Source organism: Varanus komodoensis, unplaced genomic scaffold (assembly GCF_004798865.1).
Source record: "Varanus komodoensis strain SLA01 unplaced genomic scaffold, ASM479886v1 scaffold2, whole genome shotgun sequence".
NCBI classification, from domain to species: domain Eukaryota; kingdom Metazoa; phylum Chordata; class Lepidosauria; order Squamata; family Varanidae; genus Varanus; species Varanus komodoensis.
In genome coordinates, this window is record NW_025335568.1 from 62600434 (window position 1) to 62621733 (window position 21300).

Below are 21300 nucleotides of genomic sequence, written 5' to 3' on the forward strand. Positions count from 1 at the left end.
GTACACACTTTTCTGCACATTTCTTCTCCAACGCATGCCTTTTTAATTTGGTTTTGCCCAGATTACTCATTTTCTGAAAGCATTTTTTTCTAACAACATTCTTTTAAAACGGCATTTTCACTAATATATGTATAGCTATGTGCATGTTTCTCTAACATACACACCACTGTACATGTTTGTTTGGAAAACTCCACTGCAAAATGAAAGAAGTGCAAATTTCAAAGGATAGCTTTATTTCATTTCACATATTGGTCTGGAAGTGCAAAAGTTGGTATGTTTGCATGAAAATGCAAACTGCAATGAAATTTTCCTCAGCTTGCAGTTTGTGGGGCTAGACACCATGGAAACAAAAACAGAATATTCTCTAACACTGAAAATCAGTACAGTCTGGAGCTGTTTTGTATTTGTGACATCCATGTATTGGGACATGCAATGGGTCGAAGCCACATTTAACCATATATAGACTCATTGAAATCAATGGGATTTCAGTGGGCCTTCTCCACGTATGATTGGGTCTGGTTCCATCCCAACGTATTTTAGCATTTGGGTAAATCAAGACACTCAGGCCACAATCCAACACAAAGATCAGCATGCTTAATTAACTGAAGCGAAGAACACTTAATTTTGGGATTGTTGGCACATCTGGACATGTAGTGGTTTGATGAAATCCTGGAGAAGTTCTGCATTATTTTGTAATTGCCCCATCTCCTTTGGGGAAGCATGAATCACTCTTTGATAATCCTTGGCATAAACCTATGGATATCACTTTTAGTTAACATGATTCAGAGGGACTAATGAATAAATCGTTCCATCACTGGGTTTAGCAGCTGATGTATAGTGTCCATTCTTCATATGGGAAGTATGAACAGAGGAGGAGGTCTCAGTTCTGTAAATCTGGGCATGCATTTCACAACAGCCAAACTTGCTCAGCAAAATGAAGAAATCCCTGCGGAAAGTCTTGGTGAAGATGGCATACAGGAATGGGTTCGCACATGAGTTGATGGGGTAGAACAAAACAAGGAGGATCTTTGAGTTGGACACGGTGATGAGCGGGACCTTGAGTGATGCTGATATGGCAAAAAAGGAGATGGGAGCCATGCAGAGGAAATCGGTGAAGATCAGTATGGCCATACGTTTGGCAATTTTGGTGTCGCTGTTGGATGAGAAGACGTTGGGGTTCCTCACAGTGAAGTAGATGCTGATGTAGCACGTGCAGATGATGACAAAGGCCAGGATATTCAGTACCAACAGAAACATGATATATGCTTGGGCAAGGGGAGTTTCTATATCCATGGGCAGGCAGATGCTAACTTTCATGTAGCTGCTGACTTCAAAAATGGGAAGGAGGGCCACAGTGAAGGAAAAGACCCATCCCACAAGCATGATGACCATCGCGTGTCGGAAGCGGATTTTGCGGTCCAGTTCCATGGCGTAGGTGATGGTGTGCCATCGCTCCAACGTGATGACAGTCAGGGTGTATATAGAAAGCTCACTGGCAAAGACTGTGAAAAAGCCTGCCGTGTTGCAGCCAGCACCGGTCTGCCAGTCGATGGCATAGTTGTAATACTGACTTTTGGTCTGTATGTCTTTGATTGCAATCAGCAATAAATAGATGCCTGTGCACAGATCTGCAAATGCAAGATTGCACATTAGGAATCGGGGAACGGTGAACTTGTACTGGCTGCTGACCAAAATGATGAGCACAACAAGATTCCCCATGATGGCTAGAATGTTGATGAACCATATGAGAACTCGGAGAACATTGTAGCCCATGATATCTTCGCATGGGTTGAAGGCATCGGGCTCAGGGAAGCAAGTGACTTGCACCTCTTCTTTACACAAGGTGTGATAGTAATCATCTTCCTCCAGGTCAAAATCCATCCCATCAAATTCTTGCCTGATAACCGACTTATTGCAGATGGGGTGCAAGATAGAACTGGAATAGGTGAAACATAGTATGGTTAGAGCCTAGGAAATGTGGCAGGTTTATAGCATAACAGAAAGACTGTATTTCTACATTATGGAAATGTAGAAATACAACCTTATGTAAATCACATTCTACACACAACCCTTGTGATTCTTTTTATATAAGTTCTATCTCACAATCACCCTTGGTACTTACCATTAAAACTAGGGCCGGGGAAACTGCAGATGTTGTACTGCCACTCATATCATCCCTGACTATTGGCTGTGCTGGTTGGGGATAATGGGAATTGTAGTCCAGCAATCCTGGAAGGCCACTGGTTTCCTGTCCCTGCTCTAGACAGCATGCAATTCAAATCCCTGAAGGAGCCACCCCTTTCTTGTTATGCTGAGGCTCTGCTCCATATACATTCCCTACTAGAAGAATGAAGCCCATCTATGAAGACGGGACCAGGATTCTGTTAAGGGATCTTCTACCCCAAAGAAGGATGCTTGGTACCAGGGAGTCTGCTGGACCTAATCTCATTTAGGTGCCAGGCAAAAACATTTTTATTGATCTGGACATTTTCTGAGTTTGCATGGGTTTAAACTGAGCAAACCTGTTTTCAAGCCTTAGCTGCAACTTTTTTGTGCTTTTGGTCTTGCTGTATATTTTCCTGAAATCTGAACTGATGAAAGTGGTATAAAACGTTTTAAAATAAATGCCTGTGCAAAGAATGCATGCTTACGGTGGGCAATGCTTACATATATACATATATAGCTTCAGCAATGGCATTATTCTATTTCACTCTTCCTTGAGGACAATTAGGTCTTGAAACTTCAGCTGCTCCATACTGCAGTGACCAACCGAGTGCTGGTTCTATTCTCAGCAAACTCCACTGGTTTCCAGCTATGTTTCCAAACAGAATTCAAGAATTCCGATTCTGGGCCTGGCTGTTTCAGGAATGCTGGGATTTGTAGTCCCTCTCTTTTCTAAGCACAGGCTGGATGACACCTTAAAATCTTAATCTGCTGGCCTCAATGACAGTTGAAGAAAAGCACGTGGCTTTCCACTCTTCTGCAGACTCTAAGGCTGGGCTGCTAAGAATAGCAATTGCACCTCCCATGTGGAGCTCCTTATTTCAAAGGGGCAATAGACCGTTTTTCTAGACTGCCTTAGGACTTTCTGGTTAGATGGGACTGCTGCTAAGTGTTATCTAAGTTTTTCCAGCTTTAATTGGCTTTTTGACTTCTTGTTGGTGGTCTTCTTCGCATCAGGTTACAGGCTGCCTTGGGGGTGCTTGTGCTGAGGCTTGCTAGATGGACTATGACTGGAATTAAATCAACATAGGAAAAGCCATGGATGGAGGCCCCCAAATGCTGATCTCTCCCAAGATGGAGGCCTGCTGATGGTGCCTCATTATTTACAGAAGGTGCTTCCTTACTGACAGCCCTCCAAAGGGCAAAAGGGCTCGGACACATGCAGCCAAGTCACAGTGACACGATTGCTGAAGATGCAAAGAAGATCTTTCCATCAGACAGGGCAAAATAGCAGGCTGGCAATGTTAGAACTTTAACATGTAGCCTGTCCACCATAGGGGAGAGGACAAAAGGTAATCAGCCACTCATGACCAGGGCAGATAAAACAAGAGCTTCTCACACTGTTATTGGCCCACACTTTTAACTAGATTCTCCCTTCCTGGGCCCCCCCAGTCCACGATGGATTGCAACTCCAACAATCCCCAGCTAGCAAGGCCAGAGGTCTTTCCATTTAGAGATGCTTTGGTTAACTGTTGTTATTATTCCTGACTGTGCACAGCTGTTTCATTGCATTATTGTTTCTAGATGCAGAATTAAACACAGTCTTTTTTATAGTGGTCTTGTTTGTAGAATTGCCATGGCTAAACAAGTCAGTGGCCTCTTCTTTAAGCCACTGTGTGTACCGGGTGCCCTTTTCCTGGTTTTCAGCCTGGGCATGGCTTGCTTTGTCTTCCAAATCCAGGCAGCCTGGCTTGTCTGAAGGCTGAACAACCCTCAACTAACCCATGGCCTGCTGGCTTGGCTTAACTGCAATGATTGTACAGAGCAGGTGACTGGATTACAGAGCTGCCTGGCAGCATGTGTCCTCAGACTTGCTAGAAGAGCTATGATGTGGATTCAATAAAAACAGGGAAAACCGTTGACAGAGGCTCCCAAATGTTTATCTGGAGGTCTCTGAAGATGAAGGCCTCCAGATGCTGTCCCAATATTTAAAGGAATACCTTATACAAATGGGATCTTACATCAGTCCCTGTCTTCTGGGCCTTCAGACTTTTTCCTATCTGTCCTTTCCAAGCTGGTTCTACACATGCTTGCGCAGAGTTAAGTCTTGCTAAGCTGGGACTCCTACTAGGAACTGCCAGCAGGTGGCGGTAAAGGCACAGGGTCCCTTACTCAGTGCTGTACAATAAGCACATGTTTGCCATCATTCTAGTGCAGGGGTAGGCAAGGTGCTGGCTGGAGCTGATGGGATTTGTGATCTAAAACATCTGGAGGGTGCCATATTGGCTGCCCTTGCTCTGAAGCTGTTTAAAGTTAAAAGCAGCTGAAGGGGACATGGATGGGGGACACAAATCCAATTGTGGCCGTTTCTGCAGTGAGTTGGCTTCCCACTCATACTTAGCTGCAAATAATCATGCATCATCCCTCCCTGTGTTTGTTCTATTCTTTTTTATTTTTTATCATCCTGTTACTTTCATTATTCTGGCTTTGGTTTTATAGCTTTTTCTGTTTGGTGGACTAGAAGAGCGACAGTCATATTGCAAGTTATGTTTAAAGGGACCTAAGACTGGAGCTACATACGTCACTTTAGGATTAGGGAAGCTTATTTCCACCCAGGTTTTGTTTAAACTGTTTTTAGTAGCTTGGAGAGAAGCTAACCTTGCACTGTATTTGGCTTTCATCTTGCTAGAGCCATTCGTGTAAACCTTAACTGATCACTTGGAAAGCCCAAACACCCTCAGACTAGCAACTTTCCAGGGAGGGAGGGAAGAGAGGATTTAGAACAAGATGAACAGATCTCAGTTCTAAATTTCCAGATGTTCCTTGAGGTCACTTCAAAGAATTTCAAGCTGCATGCAGGTCACTTGCCTGAAAGTGCTCATCTTTCTATCTGCACCTGAAATTTCCTGAGGGGTGTTATGGAATAATAGGCGACAAGGCTAAGGAACATGAGAAGCCCTCTGGAGATTAAAAAAAACTTTGCCACTTTCCATGTGGAATCCTTGATCAGGCTGTCATCGAAGCTGGCTGAAATTGTACTGCAACAAAATAAGGACTGTTTGGAATCAAACAGTGCTGCGTGTGGGACCACACCAGCAAGAATGCTTTGGCAAAGGAAACAGAAATTAGGCTGAGAAGAAATGACCCCCCAGACTGGATCCTCTGTTTTGCATAGGTCGGGCTCAATTGGCTAGTTTTTTGTGGGTGGAAAGCATTTTTGGAGATAGTTATGTTGACAATGTTATGATCCTGACCCTGAGGACTGGCTAGGAATGTGCCACAGGGACTCCAACTGGCCAGCCCCTTCCGGATTCTTCTCTGTCTCTTCCCTCCTCCATCTTCCTCATGCGGGGAAGGTGAAGAAGACACCAAGGCAGCCACACATGCAGATGCTGCTTTGAGGGACCAGCTGAAACCAGTTTATTTCTCCCCTGTATCCCCCACAGAGGTAGCCTGGGTGGCCCAGCCATGGAAGACTTCGGTGGAGGGACAAAACTCCTTGACCAAGGTGCCAGATGGAGAAGGTCCAGCATGCACTTTGGACAAGACCCAGTGACATGAGGGGTGGTGCTCTACCCCTTGTAATGGGCCCCCCTTATCTCATCCACCCCATGTGGGCATCTGGGGAGAATCTGACCTCATTTCCAACATGGCTCTTTGGCCTCTTAGAAAGGTTCTGAAAGTGGAACTTGACACTGTTCTGTGCCTGTGGAAAGTTCCTGAAGGAATTCCCTAAACTGGGAGAACGGGCATCAAAATGGCCAGTGTAATTCACGCAAGCAAGTGTAAAGCCGTGCTCCTTGGGCAGAAAATCCCCACTTCAGGTGTCAGCTGAAGGGATCTGAGGCAGCAGCGACTGAGCAAGAGAGGTTCTTGGGGTTGTGGTGGACAGCTTGATGACTGTGCCAACTCATTGTGTGGCTGCTGTGAGATTCCAGGCTAGCTATAATTAGAAAAGGAACTGAACCAAAAACAGCCAAGCCCATCCTATCTGTATTCAAATCTATGGTGTCACAGTGCTTAGAACACTGTGTACAGTTCGGGTCACTGCATCGAAAAAAGGGCTATTATAGAATTGGAAACAATACAAAAAGGAGCAACTAAAATGGTTGAGGGGTTAGTGAAACTCATGAAAGGTTAATAACATCTGGGATTATTTAGCTTAGAAAAGAGGGACATTAGGGGTGACACAAGGAGAGATGGCCAAAAGTAGGCATGGCAGGGAGAAACTGGACGGGGAGACATTTCCCTCCCTCCCTCATAATTCTAGAACCAACAGGGCCATCCCAGTATGCTGACTGGTGGGAGCTGCTGGACAGAGAGAAGGAAGCACTTCTTCCTTCAGTGCGTAAGTTATGCAACTCACTGTGAGGGCCACCAATTTGGATGGGTTTGGACAGCTTGCTGGAGGCATCCGTGACGAGAGCAAGAGAACCACTCACAGCACCACGACTCTCCATTTGAAACTGCCAGGATCACATTTAGGGATCTACTGGAAGGTTGCAGGATTGCATTTATTTTATATTTTGATCCTGGTGTGCTGGATGCTTTATGTATTTTGTGGTCCATTGATTGTCATCATTTTTAAAACATCCCAGGGGAGGAAGCTACCCATGTCTGCTGGCTCTGAAGGCTATTTGCTCCTTCCAGGACCAGCGGCAGTCTATCTGTACACACTGCTTCCTGGGGAATGTGGGCACAGGATGGCATTGCACCCATCTCCTGCTAGCCTGTTGTGGGAACAGATGGACCTTGTCTGGACTAGATGGACCTTCTCTGACCCGACATGGCTCTTCTTGTGTTGTTTGGACCACAAATTCTAGTATGGTGGGAGCTGGGAACAAAAACAAACAAACAAACAACAACAAAAACCACCAAAAAACCACAAAAGGAAAAAACTATGGCTCTGTTCATTCTCTTTATGCTACTCACTGTTGTTTGATTGTGTTTTATATTCTTCTATGTCATTTTGTAGTATTAAGTTTCTAAAAATAACAATAAGTCACTGTTTTAAACTGGCTGGTGAAGAAAATGAAGGTTTTTCTTGACTATATCTTTCCAGAGAGGCACAGCAACCCCGCCAACCCTTCTGGGGGAAAGCAAACCATGTTCTGAACCCAAAACCTGAGCAGAGTCTCTGGTTGAATGTGAGCCAAGGAAAAGATGATCACCTTTCATACTTTGATTTGTTTCATCAAAACCTCGAAGTGAAAGAACAAAGCTACCTTTTGGATGACTGAACCCAAGGCTGGGATAAGGATATTGCATTTTGATGCCAATCAGATAACTACCATCACCCGGTGGCCACCGCCCATGCAAAAGCCTCTCTGTGTCAAATATCATTTTTCTTCTTAGCCTGAGAAAAAGGTATGTTCTCAGCACCAACTGTTCTTGGCATGGGAGTCTGTCCGTGTGAGCAGGTATCCCTTTTGCTGAAGCCAAGGAAGAAAATGTTACTTGACACAGATCTTTTGCATGGATAAGGGCAAAGCCTGCAGAGGGCAGCAGCTGAAAGAGACTTCCCGCAACCTCTTTCCTTTCTCTTCTGCTCCCTCCTGTATATTTTCCTCATTTATCTCCACAAAGATTATGAAGCAAATTCTGTCCATTGCGAGGTGTCCGAGACCGTCTCGGAATCTAACAGAAACAGAGTAACTGCACTGAGGTGTTTCTAGCTAGTGGCAGCAACAGCATCTGACTTCTTGATTTCGTGTTTTTACACTCTGCTCAACCCTAGGATAGGATATAAATAATAATACATTAATAGCTGTCAGGGGAGATACCTCAAGGAAAGATTACATGGGAGTAAAGAAGGAAGATGCACGGTTGGAAAGGCCTTGATTGGATCTATGCAAGACCATGGAGTTTCCAGGGGAAGGTTTCGTCCTGAGGTAGCCTTGGCTGATGCATGGCATTTTTTCAGGGGGCACAGAAACTGGGACCTCCCCCCCCCAGTGTTTCCCCACCACTGGCCTTCTTCTTTATCAGAGAAAATCTCCCTGGGTTGTAGCAATATTTTCATAGCAGGAGAAAAATTGTAATATCTGTTTCCATGTAAAAATGGACTTTACTTATTATTTTCTCTACTGCCCAACATCTGAAGTAATCTTGTGCTTTTGTGATGCATATTTATGGGGGTGAACATTTTAGGGGGAAACAGCTCTATTTCCCATTCCTGTGAACTGACACATGTCTATTTGTCTATCCCACCCCATCCCATCCCACCCCTGCATTATTCTGGGGTCTTTACAAAATCTGAAAAAATATATATTTAAACGCACATTTTAAAATATTGTTTCTTAGAAAATGCACATCTCAAAGCATATTTTAGCTTTTTGATTTGGAGATTTTGAACTGTTATCATGAAATCAATGATGTGTTGAATCTGAAGGAGAATTGCAATCAGGTTTACACATCAGTCTCAAGATACAGATCAGGTTGATCCATGAAGGTGCTCAGCCAACCCTAAAACAGCCTCCTCGTGGTCTAAGATGCCTTCTCCAGCCTGGTGTCCTTTACCTATTTTGAACTTACCCTGCTAAGGGAGTCCTGGTCAGAGTGCTGGCCAGGGACCCAAGGGACTTCTGCTCCCCACTCAGTCACACAGCTCAGTGGTGACTTTGGGCAAGTAACTGACTAGCCTACTTCACAGGACTGCTGTGAGAAGATCAAGATTATGTAAGCTCTCTTGAGTTCCTTGAAGGAAACAAGGCAGGGCAGAAATATGATAACTAAATGACAGCTCCCACCATTCTTGACCAATCTGGCCAAAGCTGAAGTCCAGAACATTTGTGGAGCACCAGGTTGGAGAAGGCCACCAAGAATGGCCACCAAGGCTTAAGTGGGACAATACAGGTGGATCTGTGGCGACTGCTGCCCTGCATCTCTGCAATAATTGTTGAAACACCACATGGCTTGGTAAGACCTAAGAAGAGCTGTGTTGGAACAGACCAGAGGCCTGTCTAATTCAGTGTTCAATCTGCAGTTATGGAATTAGTGGCTCCTGATCCCAGCTGGGATAACTGGCTTTGACTGGTAGGGAATGGGGAAACCACTGAGTGAGCAGAAAATGCAGGACTGAATCAAGAAGGGGTGGTGACGGGAACTCTTGCTAACGATAGATTTAAAACAGGGATAGGCCTCTTGCGGCCCCCGCATGTCTTGGCATACAACTTCCACCGTCTCTTGCTATTAGCTTTATTGACAAGGGCTGATAGGAAATGTAGCCCAGAAGATCTGGAGGTCTACATGCTACCCAATCCTGGATTAATGTCTCCCTCCCAAATATCTTATATTACAAGAGCTGAGCAGGGCTGTCTTGGGATAAGGAATTTTGGAGGGCTTCCATCCACAGGGTCACCATAAGTTAGGGCAACTTGATGGCCCCCAACAGCAACAACAATTCTCGCACATATCTATGCATTGCACCCATGCCCATTTGTGTAATGTGTGTCAGCTCCTCACATGGAAGGCCAGAAACAAACCCAAAGGGTTCAAGGATATTTCTGTTGCCCCCCAGTATAGGGGGGTCCTGGACCAATGTCTGGTGGGCTACCTACTATCTGGCAGGAGCAAAAGCACTTCTTAAGCAAACTCAAGCTCCCTTAAAGCAGATTGCTTATGTCTTCACTGCTGAGAGAGACGTGTGCGTGTGTGTGTGTAGGTTCTCTTTCACACAAAAATAGATTATCCCAGAATGAAGCCAGCCTACCTCTGCTGTGAAACATTCAACTGTAAAGCAGAAAACCACTGGATTTTAGGGGTTAATTAAATCAATCAATGTGCAAATCTCAAAGAATGCTTGAAAAGACGAAGGGTATGAGAAGGACCCTTGATGCTTGAAGGCCCAGTGGTGGCAAATCAGTTGTAAGGAAGACTGATTTAAGAGGCTGAAAGGGCCCTGTAATTAGCTCCAGTGAGGCTCCGCAGGGGTCGTGCTAATGAACCTTTCTAAAAATCATGGACATAAGTGTATGCAGTGGGTATCCATTCATTGTGCCCATTCCTCCCCTGCCTGCAAGGTGCCCAAATGTCTAACCCTGTTTTACTTTCTCCACTGACTGAGGAGACACAATCCTAGAAGCAGTTTTTGTGGGGGCACTGTTTTCTTCTGTGAGGAAAGTACCAGTATGTGTGTTGTGGTGATATCTGTTCATTTACATCTATACTGCACATGGGAGAAGTGAGCAGGTGTATGTACAGAGAGACTGTGATGGTCTTAAAGCCACATCTGCTCCTCAAAGCAAACAGCCATTTTATTTCTCCGCCCCAAACCTGCTCTGTTTCAGTCAGTTGCAAAAATCCAGAATTTTGCTGGTGGCATTCAAAACTAGCCCACTAGTTTCTGTGAGTTCGCCCCTACAGGTGGTCAAATATGCATGATGGAGAAACTGCACAGGGCCCAGCTGAGCCCCCTAAATCAAGAAAGGTTTACAAACACATTCACATTCTCAAAGCAGAACAAAGGAAGTGACTCACTTTTGTTTGGTCCAGTTTGCAAAAGCACAGCAGTGGCTCGGGTAGGTGAGGTTTGCCTCTATTAAGGCGCGGAACTTGTCCAGGGGAGGCAGCTTTTTCAACTGGTAGGTAGATTTTGCGATCAGCTTATTAATGTTCTCAAGCCCGATGTTGGGCAGCTGGGAGATCCTCGTCTCAGAAATATCCCTTGAAAGAGACATGTGAGCATTTCAGAATCTAAACACTCCAGTTAGCTGCATACCTGGACAGCTGCACACACTTCAGAATTTCCTTCATTAGCAACTGAAAAGCCTAGCAAAACATGCTAAAAGCGGGAGTGATGGTTCCATGTCAGTTATATTGGGAGTCACTGAATTCAGTGGTTATTTGGGACTTGATTTGGATACATACTTTCTCATTGATCAAGGCTGATCTTTGTGCAAAAATACCAGGAATCCACAGCCAAACATTTGGTTGGATATTGTGAGGCACTGACAGGTACGTGTGCCTTGATCCAGGGCTTCTAAACCAGCCTCCAACACTTAAGGACATAAGGAAGGCCATGCTGGATCAAACCCATGGCACATCCGGCCCAGCATTCCATTCACTCAGCAGCTCACAGGATCCCTCAAGCAGGATGAGAACAAGAATTCCCTCCTGTCCAACCTCTCAAGCAACTGATGTGCATGGGTGTAGTGTCTCTGATAGCATAGGTAGCACAGAGTCAGCAAAGCTAGTAGCCACCGATAGCCTTCTCCACCATGAATTTGAGCCACACAGATTCATGGCTACTGCTTCTTCCCATGTCAGTGAATTCCATAGTAGAGCCATGCACCGTGTGAAGAAGTCCTTCCTGAATCTCCCAGCAATCAGCTTCATGGAATGACCCCAGGTTATTCTTTTAAAAATATTGCATCCGGTTCCGCCTTGATGAAACTCAGCTAACGTCTCAATTGAATACAATCAGCTGATTTGACAAGCTAATGTACAGTTAACCAAAATTCTACTGCACTGATCCTGATTTCCTTAGACTATTTGTGAACATTCCACGTCACAGCCGATTTACAGATGAATGAATAAATGGCTTGCAGGAGATAGGCAAGAGCAAACATCCTAGAAGAGAGAATGAAGATCCAGGGCGATCTTGATAAACAGAATGAGACAAGTGCCAAGTTCTCCACCCAGGAAAAAGAAACCAAATGCATCAATACAAGATGGGGAATATGTGGCTCAGCAGTACTGAGCAAGAAAAAGATCTTGGAGTAATTGTGGACGATAGGCTAAACATGAGCCAACAATGTGATGCAGCCTCCAAAAGGGCAAGTGCTATTTTGGGATGCATTAACAGAAGTATTACTTCCAAATCATGAGTAGTAGTAGTTCCTCTATAATTCCCACTAGTCAGAACTTACCTGGAATACTGTGTCCAGTTCTGGGCACCAAGATTTTAAAAAGATGCAGGTAAATTAGAAAGGGTCCAGAGGAAGGCAACAAAAATGATCCAGGGTTTGGAAACACTGCCCTATGAAGAGAGACTGAGAGAACTGAGCATGTTCAACCTTGAGAAGAGAAGACTGAGGGGGGACATGATACCCCTCTAGAAGTACCTCAAAGGCTGTCACAAAGAGGAAGGTCAAGATCTCTTCCTGCTGATGCCAGAGTGTAGGACAAGGAATAATCAATTCAAGCTGCGACAACCCAGATGCAGGCTGGACATCAGGAAAAGCTTCCTCACTGTCACAGCAATACAACAGTGGAATCAGATGCCTAGAGAGGTGGAGAGACATTCAAAAAGAAACTGGACAACCATCTGAGTGGGATGGTGTAACGCGGTGTCCTGCCACAGCAGGGGGTTGGACTCGATGGCCTTCATGGCCCCTTCCGATTCTACTATTCTATGGTTCTATGAATAGCTAGAATTCAGCATTTTGGTGAGACTTGCATGGAGGTAAGGATGCTACGATTGCCCAGGTGTCCAGCTTTCCAGGAGGGAAGCCACTCCAGACAACCGTGATTCCTTTGTGCAAGAATACAGAAGTAAGAACTGACAAAGAGGAGGATTTGGATTCTGCACTAGTAAGAAAAAGCAACTTCCTTTCGCATTAGCAGTTGGATAGTAACACAGGAGTTCTATGGTTTTTTTTTTTTTTTTAAATGCATCAGTTAGGTTGACAGGCAACGATAAATGGATACAAATCAGTGTGTGAGGAAAATGTCACACAGAAAATTCAAGCGGATTGGCATTTTGGTTCAGCACTGCTTTCACTTTGCATTAGTGGCCTGAAGGAGAGAAGAACCCAGAGAGAGAGAGAGACTTTGATGATGGCACTGATCAAGTGCAAGAGGCTCACTGAAGGAAGAGGATGCAGCTAAAAAGACGCGAGCAGGATAAAGCTCCAGTGCCTGCGTTCCTTGCAGAGAAAGTACAACTGGGACTGGATTTGCAAGAGGGCAAAAGGCAGGGAAAGACACAGTCACGCTGAGAGCTCCCTGTCTGAGGCAGAATGTAGATGCTTTGAAGGATCTGGATCAAGAATTGGGGTGGATATCACAGAGATGCTAAAAAGGACTGGGGGAAAACGTGGCTTCTTATCAGTGAGATTTTTTTTTTTTGCCTTGATGGACGTGCCACTGCCGTCTTTAGCTTTCCATGAAGAAGTGTTCACCCTTTGCCCACCCGGGCAGTCCCCTCCCCGCAGCTGCCTTTCTAAGCCAGGAAGGTCAAGGGCTCAAGTGGTAGGCCTCACTTTTCCAGGGATCCTATCCGCATCCTTGAATTACACAGATGGAGGAGTATCCATTAAGACTGTTCAAGCAGGAGCCAACCTTACACCTCCCTGAACTGTATCAATATTATTATTATTATTATTATTATTATTATTATTATTATTATTATTATTACATTTCTATGCCGCCCCTTGCCAAAACCTCGGGGCGGCTTACAACACAATATGGCATTAAGGTGAGCACAGATACACTGAGCTTTATCCACAGAGTTTTGTGAAGACTGGACGTGATTGAGTGGACCTCCTCTTTTCTTGTGGGTGAGCGCATAACTGATCTCTGGCTGCCTGCAAAAGCTCCCACGTGACACTGATCAGCCGCAACTGTGGCAGAGAAGTCTGGTTTCTTCACCACCCTCGCTGCCACAGGGGAGGCCCATCTCAGGAAAGCCCTACACAGAAGGTGGCCCAGTTCAAGGGGCAGGTTCTGACGTGCTACTAAAAGGCACTGGCTGATTTCCAACACAGGTTGCCATAATGGAAATATGACTTGGATTTTCAGCCGGAGGCATCCAGGGTTGATCTTGTAAGACATTCCATTGACAAGATTCAGAGGACCTGCAAGGGCACGAGATGTAAACAGGTGGGGATTCACAGTGCGATTCCTGGCTGGAACCACTGTTGTCACACCTGACTCCAACTGGTTTGCCAGCAGCAGGTATCCATGCCTTGGTCATATTGCATTTAGATGGTTGTAATTTGGTCTACACTGGGATACTCCATAAGAGCATCTGAAATATGGCAGCTAGACTGCTAACAGGTGCATGCAACTGGGGCCAGATTCCACCTGTCTTGGAAGGCCTGTGTTACTCCCAGATTGTGGAAAACTCATGGTTCCTCAAGAACCATGCCTGGTCCACATTCTCTTAGCTTTTAAAAAGGGCCTGAGGACACAGCTTTATAATATAGCTTTAAACCAAGGCTCCATTCAACATAAATCAGAAGGCCTCAGGGGCTGCGTTTATGGCCAGGACCCCCCACTGGTAGGGATGTGGGAGAAGTTATTTTCAGTTTGTTTTTGATCAGGATTTATGCAGTTAAATCTTTCAGACCAAAGATGGACAGACACAATTTGTGGTCAAAGTCTCTATTTCTGAGCTGTCAATGCAATTTGCAGACCCCACTGCCAAAGTATGTGGAATCGCATGTGTACATTTGAAAAATGAGTACCTTTGGGAAAATGTGCACAAATATGCTTTACTCAGTAGAAGAAGAATGCAAGCAATACAGAAATGCATACAATTGATACACACAAAATATGCAGGATTTTCATGCAAAACTGCAAGCGGAACAGCAGCTGAACACAGACTTGCATTGGGACAAGTTTTGGGATGGAACCTGGAGAACTGTTTTAATTTGCTCCTGCCTATACTCAGTCACAACAGTTCTAAACCCTAAGGTTGATCTTGAAATCTGGCAAGAATGAAGCCTTTGCAAACTTCTGTGAAGCCAGCAGAGGCCATGTAATTCAAATTTCAAACAGCAAATGCACAGGTGCGAGAAGACACATTATTTATTTATATGTATTATATTGGTATCCTGCCTTTTCTCTTTCAAGGAACTCAGGGTGGCCTACGTCATTCTCCTTCTCCTCTCAGTCCTATCCTCGCAACAGGGTAGTCTGGACTGAGAGTCTGTGACTGGTCAAAAGCCTCCCAGTGAACTCCATGGCCGAGTGGGGGCCAGAACCCAGATGGCCTGAGTCCCAGTCCTGTGCCCGCAGCACCACACTGGCTCTCGGAAGTGAAGGGTCTGTTGGTCCTCAGCAGTAGTTAAATGTTTTGCTACTGAGCTGTATTCCCAGCACCATATCCCCATTGTTTATAACTGAAAGTTTATTGGACAATACCCCTAATTTTGATAATCCACACTATTGTATTCCTTATCACCATGTATTATTGTCTCACTGGAGAAGTTGGAGTTAGGGAAAGGTGTTGGGGGGGGGGAGGAGGAGGAGGAGGAGACCACAGGCACTTATGAGATGGATAGATTCTACAAAGCAAACCATGGTTTTGCATTTCCAAGAGCTGAGGAGGGCTGTCAAGGACAGACACTTGGGAGGGCATCCATGTGTAGGGTTGCCAGAAGTCGTAGACAACTTGGCGGCACGTAACAGCTACAACACCCCTGTTTTATTTTGCTCTAAAATTGGGACCAGCTGTCCAGTCCTCTTGCCAATCTGAAGCCATGATGCCCAGAGATAACGAAAAAGCTGCACATTTCACATCATTTATATGGAAAATGTATAACACAATGGGCGGGAGAAGACAAAATAGGTTTCCTGTGAACAATACGAATTTCCAACATACGAACTGAAATCTGAGAAATGAATGAAATCCAAATGAACTAAATTGGAATAGGTTTTACAAGTGAAAGAAATTACAAAAATAATTTGAAATTTAAAAACAAAAACATTTTCCCCAGTGCCTATACTTTTTTATGGAAAACAGGTATTGTTTTGTTTTTTATGAAAAAAAATCCAAACGTGGGACTTTTTGATCTGCTGTTTGATGTACAGGTCAGCAAGATCTGCATCCTACATTTCATCAGGCCATGCTGCCTCTTGGGTTTGATCAGGCATTCACACGTACAGGGCTTGTTTGAAACAGATCCCTGCATTTCCATGTGTGGGAAAACGGTTTGGAGTCTCACACCATCACGAACCTTACATAAATCACTATCTCTCCAATTTGTCCCCCTGTTCCTAATAATATTTATGCAACCCCCTGGTGCTTTATTCTTACACAGGACACCAATTCGGCTTTATCCATGATTTTCTCATTTGGATAAGGCTGCTGCTGAAGCTTCTTTGAGCAGACAAATAACAAACATTTCTTTGAGAAGGGAAACTCATCCCCCACGCCATCATTTCATGTTCTGAAAAGTTAACAGGATGCTTTTGTAAGCAGCAACCAAATACAATCCATGTTCTGACGGGTTATCAAATTGATTTCACTGCAGTTCAGATGCATTCGATAGTTCAAATTCAAACACTGAGTTATTTTTATAAGAATTATTCTGTTCTATTACACCATTCTGTGGACGGTAAATTGCCTTTTTTATCCTGGCTGAGATCATGCAAGTGAGTTCTTCTAGTCATCTGTCACCAGAGTGTACACCCAAATGTACTTTGCCTTACAAGAATGATTGACCTGTAATAACATCTTTGCTTGGTAAAAACAGAATTGCCTAAATCAATTCTTTTCTTCTTCCTTTTTCTTCTTTTGCGGCACAGTGAATGATATTTTATTAAACAGCATAACAGACTGTCTGAAGTCATTGCTTTCCTGAGCCTGTATTTGAGTGACAATTAGCAGTGATGGGTAATTTGTGCTTATTCAGAAGAATATGGGGCCAGCATTGGCACAAATTTGGGCTTACGCACCAACTCAAAGAGTTGTTTGTGTAGGTGACATAACTCAAGCTCCTAACCGAGCCTTCTTGTCTGACATTCCAGTTCTCTATGTACAGGGAGCTTTTTATAATATATCTTCTCAATTTGCGATCAAATTTTGCAGTGGTTCCACCCAGAAATGGCCCAACAAGTCATTCTAGAGACCGAGCTCTAAGGTGTTGGAACTTGCTTGATTTTCAAAATGGCACACTTATTGGCAGGGCTGCTACAAGGCTTTGGGCTGCCCCTCTCTCATTCCACATGTAGAACCTTCTGGAAGGGCAGTTTAGCTTTACTTCAACCCTGGCAAGACCAAAGACACAGAGCTGGCTCCAAGATCTCACCACTGCTTCCCCCACGCTCCAAGCTTCTGCTGCTTGAGGCGGCTGCCCAACTCTCTCCAGCAGCAGGCCAGCCGGTATGTTGGGATCTGAGCACAGGCATGCTTCTGAACATTGACATGCCGGGCAGCCTATCACTGCTACAGGGTGAAGATGGAATCCCCATGTCTGGGCTAACAGAACCCCACAGGTGGAAAAAATTGGCTCTGAGGCTGGCAAGAGAGGTGGAAGACAAAGCCCTAAACCGCCAGAACTGGGCAAGTTGGTTCTCTTCCCAAAACAACGAGGGTGCAAACACACCCCGGCCGGCATGGCAGTGGTTTCCCTGTTCTTAATGTGTTTAGCCCCGTGACAGCTGCTCCTACTTGGCAGGCCTGCCTCTGAATTTGTCTCCTTTTAAGCAGGCCGTTGAAGCTCTTTCAGCCTCTCAGCCTAACTCCATTTCAGAGATTCCCTGAGGTCATATTTCAGTCTTGGTGGGGCCAAAGGCAAAAGAGATGGAGCAAAAATACCACCCCTATTAGCATTTTAGTGGGTGAGAGGAAACCATGCAAAAGTCAGTAAACCATCAAATGCTGGCAGCTGGGGAAATGGCTGGGAGCTGTGGAAAACCATGGGAAACCTGGGAAACCATGAGGGAGCGGGGAGGGCAGGTTGGGACCTGCCATGGTGGCATCTGTTCCATGGGCCTGAGCCTCAACACTGATCAGCACTTAAGCCTGTTGCCACATTGCAGCTCCCCCAGAAGGAAAAGTTACAACATCTGGCACTGTTTAGCTCAGAGGAAAGGCAAGTAAGCAGAGATAAGAGAGTGTGCAAATTATGCATGATGTGGAAAAAGTAGATACAGAGGCCTCTCTCTCGCTCTAGCATCATAGTAGACAAGGAGTCTTCCCATAAAGCTGATTGGTGAGATATTCGGGACAGATAAGAGGAAGGACTTCTTCACACGGTGCATCATTAAACTAACTTGTTTCCACAAGATGTAGTGATGGTCACTACTTTGGGTGACTTTAAGCAGGGTTGGACATATCTATAGAAGACAAGGCTATCAGTGGCTACCAGCCCTGCTGGCCATCTGTTTCCCTACGCACTGGCCTATGGGCCTCCCATGGGCAGAGGGTTAGCCACTGTTTGAACGTGTACTGGACCCCAAGGATCCTCGGTCTGATGCAGCCGGGCTCTTATATTCTTCGGTTCAAGGAAGAATAGAAGAGTTTCTTAAGTGGGGAGGGGGAGCAGAAATTCTTACTTTCTGAACCAAGGCATGGATGGAAACACAGCAATGCTTTAGTATTCAGTCTTCTAAACTTTGCGATGCACAGTAAAAAATATATACATAAACATGAATATATTAAGGGAACAGAGTATGCCCGATAATGTATACACTCATGGGAAAAGGTATGAAAAATGCATTACATGGGGAACTTTGCTTCCAATATGCATATATTAGGAGAACCATGAACAAAAAGTACAGTTTTTGTAAAAAAAACATTGCAAACTAATGCAGGAATGGGATGAAATCCACTTAAGACTGGAAAAATGGGAAATGGAAAGAAACTAAAATTGACAGATTTGTCCACTCCTATTTTGAACTTTTTTAGAAGCCTGCAGCTGAAGTTGTATAAATTAACCATGTGTTGGGAATCAAGTGTACATTTTTGTGGGCTCTTTGGAGGGAGTGGGATGTCAAAAATAGATATACATGCATACAGTTTAGAGCTGGGAGATGCAGGCAGTGAGACACTTGCTTTTAAAAATCAATTCCACCCTTCTCTCAGTCATCCGCTCAGAGACAGCCTTGCATGATGTGAGCACCTTTTCTGACATGGTAATATAGTAACGAACAAAAAATGAAGCTCAGTACTTACAAATACCCAGGTCCATCAGCTCCTTGGAAAACTTCATTGGGTAATTTTTCTAGGTGATAGTTGCCACTCAGATTTCTGTTAGGAATGAATGAATAAATAAAAAAGTTACCATGGTTGGTATTGAACCCCAATTACTTAATGGGGTTGCTGGAATGGCTATCTTTTAATCAATCCGTGATATAAAAGAAATATTAGATGATCTTGATACAAATGATATTATTCATCAATTAATCTTAATTCGCTGAATAACAATGCTGGCCCATTTCCCCGATGCTTTTAAATGGGCTTTGAAAAGAATGTGATTTTGCAGGATTGTTTTGATCAAATGATTAAAACCTTATTCAAAGTCCTTTTTGGGGAAAAAGATATTGTTGAAGGAGATGCTTATTAAAAAAAGAGGATGAAAGATGACATGGGCAAATTTGCATAGAGTTTGCATAAAATTCGCAGAGGTGCACAGAATGACCCTAATTTAAATAGGCATATAGTACATCTCACCCAATGGGGGAAAGTGCTGCTCCATTTGCTGTCTAGGTTTTAACTTTTGATGGGCAAATCCAAAGACCTGTTCCCCTTCCAATGGCTCTTTATCTTCGTATGACATTGGACATGCCTTCAAATGGAGGATGGCCTTCAGCTAGGGGGTATCTAATGGCAGTCCTTTGAACAGAGGACTGTAGAGGAGGACACTGGGCCACAGAGGGTAGATCAAATATTCTACTTTCACAGATATAGCCAAAAGGTAGGGCCATAGGTCAAAGGAGAGAAATGACAAAAGGGTGAAAAGAAACAGCAGGCAAGCAATCTTTCTGGAAAAATTACTCCCCCGCTGCCAAATTCCTAATGCATTTCATTTTTTATATTTTTATTTTTTAAAAGATACAAATACAAACGTCATATAATAAAGAAAAATACACACAATATATATTTTTAAAATTAAAAAGTCACCCTTCGTGCACCCCTCCACTGGGACCATGGCTGCCTAGAAGGTTTTTTTTCTTTCTTTCATTTTTCTGCTCTTTCTGAAATACCCCTTTCCATCCAAAATTGCAATACATTTATTGGAGGTTTAGTACTCTCCACTTTTATTAATACATGTTCAATAAACAAACCCCATATATTGTTAAAATCATTCTTCTTTACCAGACCTTTTCTCACCTTTATCTCTCATGTCAACTTGTTATTAACTGCTATATTCCAAACTTCTTTATACCATTCAATTAATTGGAGATCCCATTTCTCATTCCAACTCTTTGCTGTTATCAACTTTGCTGCTGATTCCCAAAATTATTAATTCTTTAATATTCCATTTCCATTTCTTTTCACAAAATATTAACAACAATGCTATTTCAGGATCCACTTCAATTTTTACGTTCCATACTAATCTTAAAAATCATTATCCCAAATTTCCACTACATATGCAAATAGGTACCTGTATTTCATCCACATGTCCAACATAAATTAGAATATTTATTATCCATACAAAATAATTTAACCAGTGTCATATATCATTCCCATACTAATTTATAAAAAAATGGCTTAATTCTAATTGACAAACTTTTTAATATTCTCTTATCTCCTAATGCATTTCAAACACCTGTGTACTTCCTTAGAGGAAACTGAAAACAAAAGCAATTATGTCACTCAGTCCTTTCAAAAGAAAATTAAAATACTGAGCATGTGCTTTGGCTATAATCCACATTATTATTTTTTAAATGAATAAAACTTTAAAATGCTTAAGTGTGGTCGGATCAAACACAATATATTTAAGCATACTTAAAAAAACCCAACTAATTAAAAATACTACTCATCAGTTTTAAAGATTTTAAACTGACCTTTCAGGATGTAGTGGCCTCACAAGGTGGTTCACAATATTGAATAAAAAATGAGCATGCAAATAAGAATTAAGCAAACACACACAACACACACACACGTGCGCATGCACTGCAGTAGCCAAAGAGATTAATGATCTTAGAGTACCAAATGCAGACTGAAATAAATGTGAGATCATATATACCTCCCTGGGGAGAAATCCCCAAATGTGAGGAGCCACTGTAGATAGAATCATAGAACAGCAGAGCTGGAAGGGGGCTGAGGGGCATCAGGTCCATCCTCCTGCTCAGCGCAGACTCCAAGTTAAACCATCCTGCTCAGATGGCTGCCCAGCTGCATCTTGGATGCCTCCAGTGTGGGAGAGCCCACAACCTCCCTGGGTCACTGGGTCCATTGTCCTACTGCTCTAACAGCCAGGAAGTTCTTCCTGATATTTAGCCAGAACCTGGCTTCCTGTA

At 43.7% G+C, this 21300-nt stretch overlaps 1 protein-coding gene across 2 annotated transcripts in view; it reads right to left on the reverse strand.

Annotated features, from left to right (window-relative positions):
* Positions 1-493: 493 nt before the first annotated feature.
* The window catches only part of FSHR (follicle stimulating hormone receptor), a 102612-nt gene continuing 81805 nt past the window's right edge, over positions 494-21300 (reverse strand). For both annotated transcript variants that reach the window (XM_044428875.1, XM_044428873.1), the window contains 3 exons: positions 19010-19084; positions 10642-10827; positions 494-1936 (listed from right to left, as the gene is read on the reverse strand). In XM_044428875.1, coding sequence (XP_044284810.1) covers positions 769-1936; positions 10642-10827; positions 19010-19084 — 1429 coding nt within the window. In that variant the 3' untranslated portion in view covers positions 494-768. The remainder of the gene's footprint in view (positions 1937-10641; positions 10828-19009; positions 19085-21300) is intronic.